The sequence below is a fragment of the Pelophylax lessonae genome (assembly GCF_965119305.1).
Source record: "Pelophylax lessonae genome assembly, chromosome: 7".
Lineage (NCBI taxonomy): Eukaryota > Metazoa > Chordata > Amphibia > Anura > Ranidae > Pelophylax > Pelophylax lessonae.
The window spans coordinates 67,110,604-67,125,782 of NC_138774.1; the positions used below are offsets into that span (position 1 = coordinate 67,110,604).

General features: G+C 43.0%; 1 protein-coding gene across 1 annotated transcript in view; it reads right to left on the bottom strand.

Annotated features, from left to right (window-relative positions):
- Positions 1 to 10,016: 10,016 nt before the first annotated feature.
- LOC309559473 (cytochrome P450 2C16-like) overlaps positions 10,017 to 15,179 on the bottom strand; it is a 112,240-nt gene continuing 107,077 nt past the window's right edge. Inside the window, exon 9 of the mRNA XM_082262745.1 lies at positions 10,017 to 10,318. Coding sequence (XP_082118871.1) covers positions 10,137 to 10,318 — 182 coding nt within the window. The 3' untranslated portion in view covers positions 10,017 to 10,136. The remainder of the gene's footprint in view (positions 10,319 to 15,179) is intronic.

Here is a 15,179-nt window from a genome sequence, read left to right on the forward strand (position 1 = left end):
TATTTTGACAGAACACTGTTTTTATTTTTATTTTTTACATTTCAGCTGTCAGTGGGGGAATCCCGCTCACAGTTAAAAAAACATAAACTGAAAGTATCGGTTTCAGGTATCAGACCATTGGCACGAGTACTGATACTCGTGGAAAAGCTTAGTATCAGCACCGATACCAGTGCACCCCTACTTTTTATTTTTATATTTTCAGCATAACATTTTTTTATATATACTAATATATTGTCATTAATTTTTATTACGAATTTCTTTTTAAAAATTTCCCCCCAGTTCTGTATTTTCCTGCCATGTAGTTTTAAAAAATCCTCCTATATCCCACACCTTGAGGCTTGAGAAAATGGGCAGAAAGCCAGGGAACATCTTGCCTGTGGAATCCAGGCTGTCTGCCATCTAGCATATTCTGTGTGCTGTATACATCTGACACTCAGCTCCTAACCTGGAGTTATTTATATTGCCAGATGCTTTCAATTACCAGTTTCTGGATGAACCTGCTCTGCAGTGCTGTGTGTGTCCTGGATCTCGCTCTCTTTTCCCATCTGTCAACAGTGCCGGATTAAATTTTATGGAGGCCCTTAGGCAGTCAAAACCTTGGAGCCCCCCTCGCAGGTTTCTGGAGGTTTCTCGTGTGTGCTCTAGTGGGATAATATTGAACTAAATAGTGTGCACATCGGCTGCTAGATGGCGATGACCATCATTATTGTACATTATGCATACATAGGTTGCACCAAAATTTTTTACCATACTAACACCTGAAAGAAGATGACTTTTTAACCAGTTTACGACCGCCCGCTGCAGATGTACTGCAGCAGGCAGCTGCTCCCAGGCAAATTTCCATACATCCCCATCACCCACACACACCTGTACTCTATCAGTGTCCACTATCAAGTAGATATAGGAGGAGTCCCATGTAGTGCATTGGCACATCTTTCCCAGCAAGGAGTATTATCTCCAAGGGTTAGAGAGGCTGGATTCACCCCTTTTTAATGGATAGCGTAGGACCCACTGATAATGGGGTACTTTGACGCAGTGGTGGGCTTGAGCACGATATGGCCATATGGTGGGACTAAATCCCCATTTTTATTTATGGATTGTCTCCATATTTGATAGTCATTTCTTTTGCATGTGTGCGCTATTCTTTTTTAATATACATGTTGCTTGGTCTATAGCTGCACCGGCTTTAGATATACATGTTCAGGGCTTGCTCCCCCAATTTTTTGCTTGTTTATTAAAATTTCCATACATGTATGGTGCTCGCTCTTGGGAGGCTAGGGGGCGAGTGCGCACCACTGGCGGCGCGCTCCCGCTCGTCAGTGGTGAAGCCAATGCAGCGGGCAGGCAGCTCCAATTGCCGCCTGACACCCACGTTCATTCCCCACTGAGAGAGAAGGACGGTCAGCTGTTGTAAACACAGCTGACCGTTCTTCTCCCTGAAATGATCACAGAATGCCTGTGGTCCTTCTAAATAGGATCACATGTCTCTATGGTCATTTTAGAAGCCACGCCCCCCACAGTTAGAATCTCTCCCCTAGGCTCACATTTAACCCCTTGATCACCCACAGGGTTAACCCCTTCCTTGCCAATGGCATCATTACAGTAACAGTGCATATTTTTAGCACTGATTACTCTAGTAATGTCACTGGTACCCCCAAAAGTGTCAAAAATGTCAGTCAGGGGTCCGATCTGTCCGCCGCAATGTCGCAGTCCCGCAAAAAAATGCAGATCGCCGCCATTACTAGTAAATAAAAAAAAAAAGCAATAAAAATGACATAAATCTTTCCTGTAGTTAGTAGACGCGATAACTTTTGCGCAAACCAATCAAAATACGCTTATTGTGATTTTTTTTTTTTTTACCAAAAATATGTAGCAGAAAACAAATTGGCCTAAAATGTTAAAACATTTAGATTTTTAATTTTTTTTTTTTTTTGAGAATGTCATATAGCAGAATGTGAAAAAATATTGTTTTTTTTTTTTTCAAAATTGTCGCTCTTTTTTTTGCTTATAGCGCAAAAAATAAAAATCGCACAGGTGATCAAATACCACCAAAAGAAAGCTCTGTTTGTGGGGAAGAAAAGGATATTGATTTTATTTGGGTGCACGTCCGCGAAATTGTCCATTAAAGTAACGCAGTGCCGAATCCTTAAAATAGAGCCTGGTCAGGAAGGGGGCAAATCCTTCCGGTCTTAAAGTGGTTGGGAGACAAACTTTAATGTGAACCTGATGTTTATGATTTATGTGCTTTAAGTTTTTATTGAATACATTACATTATTACAATATTTTTTACTGTAAGGTTTTTGTTTCTTTGAGTTGATTCATTTTTTCTAACTTTTGTAAAGAATTTATAAAAGCTTCATTATAATTTTCTATCAAGATCAAATCAATATTATTTTGATCCATTGTTGCGGGGTCCTGAAACGTTTTGGGACCCATATGCCAGTGCCTACTCTGCCTACAGTTTGTCTCTTAAAAGCTCATTTGCTTCTTCTACTCCGCCTATTTGTTGCTCCGGCACTGCCTATCATTAAGTAGTTTTCTGTGAGATGAGGATCCCAGTTTACTAATTAAGCAGGATTACTATTTTTAAGATGTAAGTGGATATATTTTGTGCATGAATAGAGTGTAAAGTTGCTGACCTTCTTCTGCGCTCTGTCTTTCTGTTCAGAGAATGTCTACCCTTTTGTATGGCGATCCACACCGAAGAATTCTGACAGTATGTTAAATGCAATGTCAGGTGTCACAGAAATCTTGTGACTTTCCAGTAAAGTGCAGAAAGTTATTTTAAACTCAGGTCAATAAGACGTAAAAGGTAGGAAAACACCTATTTCTAATCTGGAATATTCCAACATATTGTAGACCAATGTTTCTCAATGTTTTTTTAGTTGCGGCACCCTGTAAAATTGTATACAATCTTGAGGTACCCCAGTCTAAAATGTAAAAAAGCTAAACAAATGGTTTTACGTATCATGGCATCATCCACACACATAGGACACTCAACATTAGATGTGATTTATTCTTAAAATGCACACTGGTACTGACAAGCATTCCAGCGTTTCTTTTTTCCTCTCTTCACTTGGCTAACATTACCCCAATGCTGATGGAGAGGGGCAAACAAGGAAGTCCTCTGACATCCACCTTATCAACCTATGACATCATTGGTTGTTAAGACACTGGCAGCTGACCTGCATGGTGCTCAAGGTTGTAATGCTGCACAATAAAATACTGTAGTCTTGTGTAACAAAAAGTAGGCTTGATCCACCCACTGGCTTGTTAACATTTGTTAGGCATTTGGGGGCAATTTTCTAGGCATTTTTCCAAGGCACCCAGGAAAATTTGGCATCCTGGTTGAAAAAGGCTGACATAGTGCAACACAAAAAATTCATGTTACCACTGAATAGGCATTGCCTTCCCTGGAATGTGACGAGTCTCCTGGAGAACATGGTTCATGGTTTCTTTAAATTTGTCCTTGTTTTTCAAAAAATTTTGGACAATTTGGGGCAATTTTTAGGCATTTTAGGAAGAACCCAAGCTGTTGTAGGCTTTTCCAAACTTACCGAAATGCACCTACCATTTTTTTTCACGCCTCTAACCAAAAACAACTGATACTCTCCTCTCTTACAGATAAATCCAATTATTCTTATCCTCTAACGCCACCCTTTGGACAATACACCATGATTTGTCACTTGTAGAAGGACTTCTACTACAGAAAACACCTCTAACAAATATTATATCCATCCTCTATAAACAGGGGTAATGGATTAACCACTTAAGCCCCGGAGGATTTGGCTGCTTAAAGACCAGGGGGTATTTTGCGATTTTTTTTCCTGCGTGACTTTAACGGACAATTGCGCGGTCGTGCAACGCTGTACCTAAATGAATTTGACGTCCTTTTTTTCCCACAAACAGAGCTTTCTTTTGGTGGTATTTGATCACCTGTGCGATTTTTACTTTTTGCGCTAAAAACAAAAAAAGAACGTCAATTTTGCAAAAATAACAATATTTTTCACATTTTTTTACATGAAATTCCCCCCCAAAAAAATGTAAAAATCAAAATTTTTTAACATTTTCAGCCAATTTGTTTTATGCTACATATGTTTGGTAAGAAAAATCACAAAAAGCGTATTTTGATTGGTTTGCGCAAAAGTTATCGCGTTTACTAACAAAGGGAAAGATTTTTGTAATTTTTGGTGTTTTTTTTTTTTTACACGTAATGGCGGCGATCTGTGATTTTTTTTTTTGCGGGACTGCGACATTGCGGCGGACAGATCGGACCCTTGACTGACATTTTTGACACTTTTGGGGTTACCAGTGACATTACTGCAGTAATCAGTGCTATACATATGCACTCTTACTGCAAAAATGACACTGGCAGGGAAGGGGTTAACTGTATTGGAGAGGGAGGGGTTAAGTGTGTTCTAGGGGCGTGATTCTAACTGTAAAGGGACATGGCTATTGGTGTAAAAACAGAGATCAATGGTCCTACATAGTAGAACCGTCTGATCTTCATTTTTACACCAGGGAGAATGACAGGCGGCTTGTTTACATTAGCCGCCTGACTTTCTCCCTTCACCGGAGCGATCGTGAGTGACCGGCGGACGATCGGGTCCGCTGGTCACACACACTGACTTGTCAGTGAACGAGCCGGGGCGGGCGCGCACCTCGGCCGACGCGCGCCCGCCCGCAATTGGCTCACAAGTCAGTGACAGGCGAGTGACGTACCCCTACGTCACTCTGCCTGGCCGGGGCTGACCGCCGCAGTATATAGTCGTGCGGCGGTCGGCAACCGGTTAAAGTATAAAAAAGGCCAATCGGTAACATTTTCTTCTGACAGATGTCCGAATCTCATATTTGTTCTGTGGCTCAGATCCTTCACATCACAAACTCTGTGTCCTTGCTCCCCCTTCACATTGCAGTCCTCTCTTTACATCAGTGTCATTAGTCTTCCCCTTCACATCAACATTCTCCATTTACAGAGGAAGAGGAGATTAAAGGGGGATATGATCAACATGTACAATGACATAAGGGTCCATATAGTGAACTTGGTGTTGAGTTATTCAGTTTAACCGGTTACTACCTGCCCGCCGTCAAATTAAGGTGGAGCGGTGTACCTATTATCCTGGGACGCCGTCATATGACGGCGCACCAGAACAGCCTCTCCCACGTGCCCCCTGGGGCAAGCGGAGCGACGATCGTGACCGTGCCGTGTTGCTAGGACACGGCGCGATCCCGATCTCGGTAAAGAGTCAATGACATGACTCTTTACCCATGTGATTGGCTGTGTCCAATCACAGCCGGTCACATGTAAATGAGGAAGTGCCGTTATTCGGCTCTCCTCGGCTCACACTGTCAGTGTGTGAGCCGAGGAGAGCCGATCAGCAGCTCCTCCTCATAGGGGACACAGGAAAATGTAATCAGGGCACTGATCACCAGTGCCCTGATTACACAAGTGGGAAATAAAATGCCATAACTGCCCACCATCAGTGCCCACAGTGCCCGCCATCAGTGCCCCCCATCAGTGCCCACAACCAGTGCTCATAGTGCTGCCAGTGAGTGCCCATCAGCGCCTGCTCATCTAGGCACTGATAGGCACTGACTGGCAGCACTATGGGCACTGAGTGTGGGCACTGATGGTCTATCAGTACTCATCAGTGCCACCCGTCAGTGTCCATCAGTGCCACCCATCAGTGTCCATCAGTGTTGCCTCTCAGTGCCCATCAGTGCCGCCCATCAGTGCCGCCTCTCAGTGCCACCTCTCACCTCTCAGTGCCACCTCTCAGTGCCCAGAAGTGCCACCTCTCAGTGCCCAGCAGTGCCACCTGTCATTGCTCATCTGTGCTGCCTATCAGTGCTCATCAGTGCTGCCTATCAGTGCCACCTATCAGTGCTCATCAGTGTGGCATATTAGTACCTCCTCATCAGTGCCACCTCATCAGTGCCCATAAGTGCCACCTCATCAGTGCCCATAAGTGCCACCTCATCAGTGCAGCCTATCAGTGCCCATCAGTGCCGCCTCATCAGCGCACATCAGTGAAGGAGAAAAATTTATTTATTTTCAAAATTTACTCACAGAAAATAAGAAACTTTTTTTTTTTCAAAATTTTCTGTCTTTTTTCTTTTTTTTTTTTGTAAGAAATAAAAAACCCAGAGGTGATTAAATACCACCAAAAGAAAGCTCTATTTGTGTGAAAAAAAATTATAAAAATTTCAAATGGGTACAGTGTAGCATGACCACGCAATTGTCATTCAAAGTGTGAGAGCGCTGAAAGCTGAAAATTGGCCTGGGCAGGAAGGGGGTGAAAGTGCACTGTAGGCAAGTGGTTAAGGTCATCACAGAGGACAAGGGGGCACTCTTTACGTCTAGAGGAAAATATATTTAGTCTCCAAATACGGAAAGGTTTCTTCACAGTAAGAGCTGTGAAAATGTGGAATAGACTCCCTCCAGAGGTGGTTCTGGCCAGCTCAGTAGATTGCTTTAAAAAAGGCCTGGATTCTTTCCTTTGTGTACATAATATAGTTGAGTACTAGTATTTATAGGTAAAGTTGATCCAGGGAATATCCAAATGCCTCTTGGGGATGAGGATGGAACTGTTTCCCTTGCGGTAGCAAATTGGATTATGCTTTGCTGGAGTTTTTCACCTTCCTCTGGATCAACTGTGGGTATAGGATTGTGTATATGGTGTATATGGGATCGTATGGTTGTGTTTTTTTTTTTATTGGTTGAGATAGATGGACTGTCTTTTTTAACCTAACTATGTGACTATTTAACTATGTAACTATGTAACATCATAGCCCCCTTTACTTCATAGTGGTGGTTCTTTATATCACAGTCCCCCTTTACATCACATTGCTCCTCTTTAAATTAAATTCACCCCTTTACAATACAGCCCCCCTTTACATCGCAGTCCCCATCTATATATTTTAGTCCCTGCTTTTACATCACAGTCCCCTTTTACATCACAGAGCCCCTTCACATCATACACCCCTTTGCATCACAGCCCCCCCAATTTACATCACGGTGCTCCCCTTTATATCACAGTCTACCTTACATCACAGTGCTTCTTTATACATTACAGTCCCCCTTTTACAATACAACCCTCCTCCTTTTCATTGCAGTCCCCCCTCCTTTATATTGCAGCCTGCCATTTACATTGCAGTCCCCCCTTTAAATTACAGCTCCCTTTACATTACATTACATTACTGTCACCCCTTTATTTTTCAGCCCCACCCTACAACCCTATTACATTACAGTGCCCACCTTTATATCACAGCCCTGCTTTGCATCACAGTCCTTTCATATATATTACAGCCCACCTTTACATCACAGCGCCACTCTTTACAATGCAGCTCCCCCTCATCCTTTACAAATCAAGCAACCCCTTTGCATTACAGTAGCCCCTTTATATTTCAGTAGATCTTTACATTACAACCCACTCAATTTACATCACAGTCCCTAACTTTACATTGCAGCCAACTATAGAGTATAGCTCTATATGTCCCTCTTTGAACTGCACCCAGTCTTATCTTACACAGAAGGGCAGGGGGCGAGAGGTGCATCAGGTCTGGGAGGAGAGAAGGAGCAAGACCTGGTCATATCACTTCCCACAGATGAGTGAGTGGGAAAAAAATGTATACTAAATAAACTCTTTGTGGCTGTAAGGTGCAGAAGAAAATGTTCAAATTCTTGTTCCATTGATGTGGGTGACTTGTTGACCTACAGTACTTCAAATCTACCTTGTACGATACATGTTGGCACTGTCAAAAGCACATATTTCTTACCCTAACTTTACCTTGCCCCCCATCAAGTATATTCAACCTTAAAGTTGATCTTTACTGCATCTGAGCACCACAAACCAAAAACACTATTTAATTATTTGTATTTCTGACTTTGGACTTGATAAAACACATTGGGTCAACACCAGCAAATGTCATGGCTCCCCAAATCATCACTGACTGTGGAAACTTCACACTGGACCTCACGCAACTTGGATTCTGTGCCTCTCCACTCTTCCTCCAGACTCTGGGACCTTGATTTCTAAATGAAATGCAACATTTTCCACAGTTCGTGATGATTTGGGGAGCCATGTCATCTGCTGGTGTTGTTCCACTGTGTTTTATCAAGTCCAAAGTCCGTGCAGCCCTCTACCAGGAAATTCTAGAACACTTCATGCTTCCCTCTACTGACCAGCTTTATGGAGATGCAGATTTCATTTTCCATTAGGACTTGGCACCTGTACCACACTTCCAAAAGTACCGATACCTGGTGTAATGATCATGGTATCACTGTGCTTAATTGGCCAGAAAACTTGCCTGACCTAAACCCCATAGAGAATCTGTGGGGTATTGTCAAGAGGAAGATGAGAGACACCAGACCCAACAATGCAGATGAGCTGAAGGCCACTATCAAAGCAATCTGGGCTTCCATAACACCTCCACAGTGCCACAGGCTGATCACCTCCATGCCATACCGCATTGATGCAGTAATTCATGGAAAAGGAGCCCCGACCAAGTATTGAGTGCATACTACACTGTACATTGACATACTTTTCAGTAGGCCAACATTTCTGTATTAACCGATTGCCGACCGCCGCAAGTACATATACTGCGGCGGTCAGCCCCGGCCAGGCAAAGTGACGCATACATCACTAGCCTGTCACCGGCTTGTGAGCCAATAGCAGGCGAGCGCGCGCCCGCTGAGGGGCGCGCCCGCCCCGGCTCGTTCACTTAAGAGTCCGTGCGTGTGACCGGCGGACCCGATGTCCGCCGGTCACACTGCGATCGTCGGTTGAGGGAGAAAGGCAGGCGGCTAATGTAAACAATCCGCCTGTCATTCTTCCCTGTGTAAAAATGGAGATCAGACGGTTCTACTATGTAGGACCGTTGATCTCTGTGTTTACAGTAGTAGCCATGTCCCAGCACAGTTAGAAGCATGCCCCTAGGACACACTTAACCCCTCCCTCTCCAATACAGTTAACCCCTTCCCTGCCAGTGTCATTTTTACAGTAACAGTGCATATGTATAGCACTGATTACTGCAGTAATGTCACTGGTAACCCCAAAAGTGTAAAAAATGTCAGTCAAGGGTCTGATCTGTCCGCCGCAATGTCGCAGTCCCGCAAAAAAAATTGCAGGTCGCCGCCATTACTCGTTAAAAAAAAAAACACCAAAAATGACAAAAATCTTTCCCTTTGTTAGTAAACGCGATAACTTTTGCGCAAACCAATCAAAATACGCTTTTTGCAAATTTTTTTACCAAACATATGTAGCATAAAACAAATTGGCAGAAAATTTTAAAAAATTTTGATTTTTACATTTTTTTTGGGGGGGAAATTCATATAAAAAAATGTGAAAAATATTGTTATTTTTGCAAAATTTACGCTCTTTTTTTGTTTATAGCGCGTGATCAAAAAATCGCACAGGTGATCAAATACCACCAAAAGAAAGCTCTGTTTGTGGGAAAAAAAGGACGTCAAATTAGTTTAGGTACAGTGTCGCACGACCGCGCAATTGTCCGTTAAATTCACGCAGTAAAAAATCGCGAAAAACCCCCTGGTCAGGAAGGGGGTAAAATCTTCCGGGGCTTAAGTGGTTAAAAATCTTTTTTCAATTGGTCTTATGTAATATTTACATTTTCTGAGATACTGTAATTTTGGGTTTTCATTAGCTGTAAGCCATAATCATCAAAATAAAAAATAAAAAAATGCTTGAAATATACAGTATCCCTCTGTGTGTAATCCATTTATATAGAATATAGGAGTTTCACTTTTTGAATTGAACTACTGAAATGAATTAAGTGTTTGATGATATTCTAATTTTATGAAATGCACCTGTATGTATTTTTTTGTTTTGCCCATAGTTCCTTTTTAAACTCACAGCAAAGTTTTTTGGTGGCCACCAGGACAGGAAAGAAGGAGGGAATCTCCCCATCAAGGGCACAGACAGCAATTAAACTCTTTACAGAGGTTCTAACCTTTTTCAACTCTATGGGAAAGAAATGTCTGGAGTTACTTATTTAAAAAGATTTAACAAAAAATAATTATTATAACTAGTCAACTAATAAAAACAAAAACTATATCATCATTTAATATAGATGTTTAGGTCAGGGACTGTGCTACTTTATCCTGGAGTCCACTAGATCTAGCGAGGGATGAATGACAGCTCAAACTGCATGGGGACATTTAAGAACCCTTTCAATTTCGGAGCCACATCAGCTTCAGAGAATTCTGTCTGAGAGGTCAACTTGAAGTTTTGCAAGACGGTGGTGAGGAAGATAAATAGTTCCATCCGGGCCACTCCTTCTCCGGGGCAGCTCCTCTTACCTACAAAGATATTTAATTTCAGTTTCTAGGGTTCATATAGTGTATATTCCATCCCAGTGTAGGCTACATTACATGACAAGACCTGATTACAGTAAACCCCCCTCCATTGCGGGGGTTACGTTCCGGACCCAGCCGCGAAAAGTGAAAATCCGCGAAATAGAAAAACTCTATTAAGATGCATTGTAGGCATGATTTTTTTACTGTCACTGTACGTGTAAAAGCATTTTAAGGTCTTTAAACACACTTTTAAAACAATAGAAACTCATTTAAACACATAAAAGATACTAAGAGACAGAGCAAGAGCTATGAAAAACACAAAAATATTTCATTTTTAATGATTTATATAGTAAAATAACATTACAAAAAAAAAAATGCGAATTACCGGGACCGCAAAAACTGAACCGCAATTGGAGAGGGAGATTACTGTATGTTAATGCTAGACTTGTAATCCTACAATGTTTATTACGGAATGTGAATGGTGACCACTGACCAGCTATGAGAGTTAACCTTCTAACTAACCTTCTACAGATTATGGGCATTTTTTAAATTCTTCAGACACTTGTAGTATGATTCACCTTCGGCAGCCAGATCCATGAGGATGTTGTCTAACCAAGTCCTAAAACAGGCCTAAAAATCTCCCAGTGTGACATTTAAAACATCTAAACATTGGTGGTAGGCTAAAAGAAACTCGTTGATCCTTGCACGTGATCAAATTAGAAGCGTCTCTGACTAATATCCATAGGCGTGTTCAAGCGGTGTGCTGGGTGTGCCTGGGCACACCCTAATTCACAGGCAGCTCCAGGGGGCTGCTTGGGTTCACCCTCATCTCTGCTACCATCTCTGTCACTGGGTCGGCAAGGTCTGCCTTTGACTTTCTTCAACAGCTGCAGTGTCCTTTTAATGCCCGGCACACAGCATGCTGAGGCTTGCAGCTAGAGGGGACTGAGAGCTGTACAGTATCTCCCCAAGCTGAGGTTGTGGGTGGGACAAGGCTGTGACTGAACTGTCCCTCATACACACTCACAAATGGCTTCTCTGGCTGATAGAGCAGCTGAAACTGGGAAGGAGGTGGAGCAGTGATGGCAGCCTGGGAATCCTCTACTTCCATCTATGTGCTAAGTGGCTGATCAGGAGAGGTTTATCTTTTCCCTGCAGGAATTCTGTCTATGCTCCATTTGTGCTGCTTCAACCCTTAAGTCTAGTACACATGGGCCCAATGCCACACGACTTCGGCCAGTTTAATCACTTTAGGTCCGCTCACATTGCTGCTACTGCAGCAATGTGGCTCGTTATCGTCCAGCGACGTAGTACTGCGTCGCTGGACTCCTCCCCTTGTGGGCGGCGCACGCGCGCCGCCGGAGGCTCACTCCCGCTGTTTTCAGTCACAGCGGGAGTCGGGCCAGGCGAGGAGAGGCGGTGATCACCGCTGCTCTTCCCCAATCGTCGGGGAATCGAGTGTGGAGATCCGCCCGCTTGTGTAAACAAAGCCGGCGGATCTCCTAAGTGACAGGCAGGGTCAGATTGCAGGGTTCAGCATAGCTGAACATGCGATCTGTCCCTGTGTCACTCAGTCGCAGTCCCGCAAAAAAAATCGCAGATCGCCGCCATTACTCGTTAAAAAAAAAACTCCAAAAATGACAGAAATCTTTCCCTTAGTTAGTAAACGCAATAACTTTTGCGCAAACCAATCAAAATACACTTATTGTGATTTTTTTACCAAAAATATGTAGCAGAAAACAAACTGGCCAAAAATTTAAAAAAAAATTTGATTTTTACATTTTTTTGGGGGGGGGGGAATTTCATATAAAAAAAAGTGAAAAATATTGTTATTTTTTCAAAATGTACGCTCTTTTTTTGTTTATAGCGCAAAAAGTAAAAATCGCACAGGTGATCAAATACCTCCAAAAGAAAGCTCTGTTTGTGGGGAAAGAAGGACGTACATTTTGTTTGGGTACAGCGTCGCACGACCACGCAACTGTCAGTTAAATTTGCACAGTGCCGAATCGCAAAAAGTGGCCTGGACGTAAGACAGCAAAATCCTCCGGTGGTAAAGTGGTTAATAACAAACAGCTGACATTCAGCCCATGTGTACTTTAGTCAGTGCAACAGAAGCCAGCCATTTGGCCAGCTTCTGTTGGACGAGCATGCTGGAAAAGCAGCAGCCGACCGGCTCCCGATCAGCGCCAATGACTGAGAGCGCTGGCCAGAGTGTCACTCCGTGTCAGAACACAATAGCTCAGTAGGGGAGACTGCTGTACTAACATTGGATTGTTAGTACAGCGGCTCCGACCTGAGCTTTCAGGTTTTTTCAGGTTGAACAAAAAAAAAACTGATAGTGTGTACTGGACTTTACACTGCTCCCAGCCCTCCCACTACATACTGCTCACTGACTGGCTGCCTTCATCGCACACTGCTCACTGACTGGCTGCCCTCACCGCAGTCTACTCACTGACTGGCTGTCCTCCATGCACACTGCTCACTGACTGGCTCCACTCACTACACTCTGCTTACTGACTGGCTGCCCTCACCACATTTTAGAGTTAAAAAAAAAATGAAAGTGCTTGTTTACCTTGCTAAGTGTCTATTAAATATTTTTTTATATATACATTTTAAAATTTTACACAAAAAAAAAAAAAACGATTGTTTACATATATTTATAAAATTGTGTGAATGTAATATATATACACACACACAATATTATCATTATGTATTGGGGCGTCTGCATTTACACACACATGAATGGAATCCCAGTCCTAGTCCGTAGGTTTCTATATCCCAACCTTTGCAGCTTTAACGGCTTCAACTCTTCTGGGAAGGCTGTCTACAAGAAGCACATTTGTGAGGTAAGGCACTGATGTTGGACGTGAAGGCCCTTACTCTCAGTCTCCACTCCAATTCATCCCAAAGGTGTTCTGTCGGGTTGAGCTCAGCACCCTGTGCAGGCCAGTTAAGTTGCTGCACCCCAACCTCTCTCATCCATGTCTTTATGGACCCTGCTTTGTGCACTGGTCCAAACCATTTGGTATGGGGTTGTTTTTCAGGGGTTGTGATTGGCCCATTAGTTCCAGTGAAGGGAACTCTTAAGGCATCAACATACCAAGACATTTTGGACAATTTCATGCTCCCAACTTTGTGGGAACAGTTTGGGGATGGCCCCTTTCTGTTCCAACATGACTGCACACCAGCGCACAAAGCCAGGTCCATTAAGACATGGATGAGCGAGGTTAGGGTGGAGGAACTTGACTGGCTTGCACAACGGCATGACCTCAACCTGATAGAACACCTTTGGGATGAAGTAGAGCAGAGAATGCAAGCCAGACCTTCTCGTCCAACATCAGTGCCTGACCTCATAACGTGCTTCTGGAAGAATGGTCAAACATTTCCATAGACACATTCCTAAACCTTGTGGACAGCCTTCCCAGAAGAGTTGAAGCTGTTATAGCTGCAAAGGGTGGGCCAACTCAATATTGAACCCTACGGACTAAGACTAGGATGCCATTAAAGTTCATGTGAGTGAAAAGGCAGGTGTCTCAATAATTTGGAAAATATAGTGTCTGTCTGTCTGTCTGTCTGTCTGTCTGTCTGTCTGTCCCTCACATTTTTCTAAATATTTTATTATATCTTTTCATGAGACAACACTGAAGGAATGACACTTTGCTACAATGTAAAGTAGTGAGTGTACAGCTTGTATAAGAGTGTACATTTGCTGTCCCCTCAAAATAACTCAACACACAGCCATTAATGTCTAAACTGCTGACAACAAAAGTGAGTACACCCTTAAGTGAAAATGTCCAAATTGGGCCCAATTAGCCATTTTCCCTCCTCTGTGTCATGTGACTCATTAGTGTTACGGGGTCTCAGGTGTGAATGGAGAGCAGGTGTGTTAAATGTGGTGTTATCGCTCTCGGTCTCTCATACTGGTCACTGGATGTTCAACATGGCACCTCATTATTATTATTATTATTATTATACAGGATTTATATAGCGCCAACAGTTTGCACAGCGCTTAACAAAATGAAGGCAGACATTACAGTTACACTACAATTTGGAACAAAAGGAATCAGAGGGCCCTGCTCATTAGAGCTTACAATCTAAAAGGGAGGGTCAATTGATACAAAAGGCAGTAGCTGTGGGGGATGAGCTGATGGAGCAAGTGAAACAGCGTTACTAGTTAGTAGCCAGGTAGGCTTCTTTAAAGAGAAGGGTTTTCAGGGATCGTCTAAAGATGTATAGATTATGGGACAGTCGGACAGATTGGGGTAGAGAGTTCCAAAGAATAGGAGAAGCTATGGAGAAATCCTGGAGGCGAGCATGGGAAGAGGTGACAAGGGAGCTAGAGAGTAGGGATGATCGAACGGTTCGGGTCCACCATCGGTTCTGCCCGCACATTGGGTGTTCGAGGTTCGGCTGAATTTAGAACTTTTTGCCCAAAAAGTTCGGAATTCGGCAACCAGAACCGCCCAAAATGCAATGCTTCAGGAAATGGGCTTTAAAAGCCCGTGATTGGACCAGAACCATTAGCAAAAGCCAATTGAGGGGGCAGGAGAATGCTAGGAATGTGATTGGAGTGACTAGGGGGTCCCTAGACCAATCATTAGTGAATACGCCCCCCAGTATATAAGATCGCCGCCGCCATATTCCTAGCATTGTTATACTGGACATGGAAGAGAGTGGAAGCAGTTCTGTTAATTTTACTTTAAAAGTGTCATTTAGCTATTTTTAGTGTGAGGAAAGGGATATCTAGTGTAGTTAGAGTGCTCCTTTACACTTAAGTTAGCTTCAAAAATTTAGTTTCTGTAGGGAAAGTGTTAAGTGTCAGGGGACCGTAGTGTAGTGTAGGGTTAACTGGCAGTGACTGCTA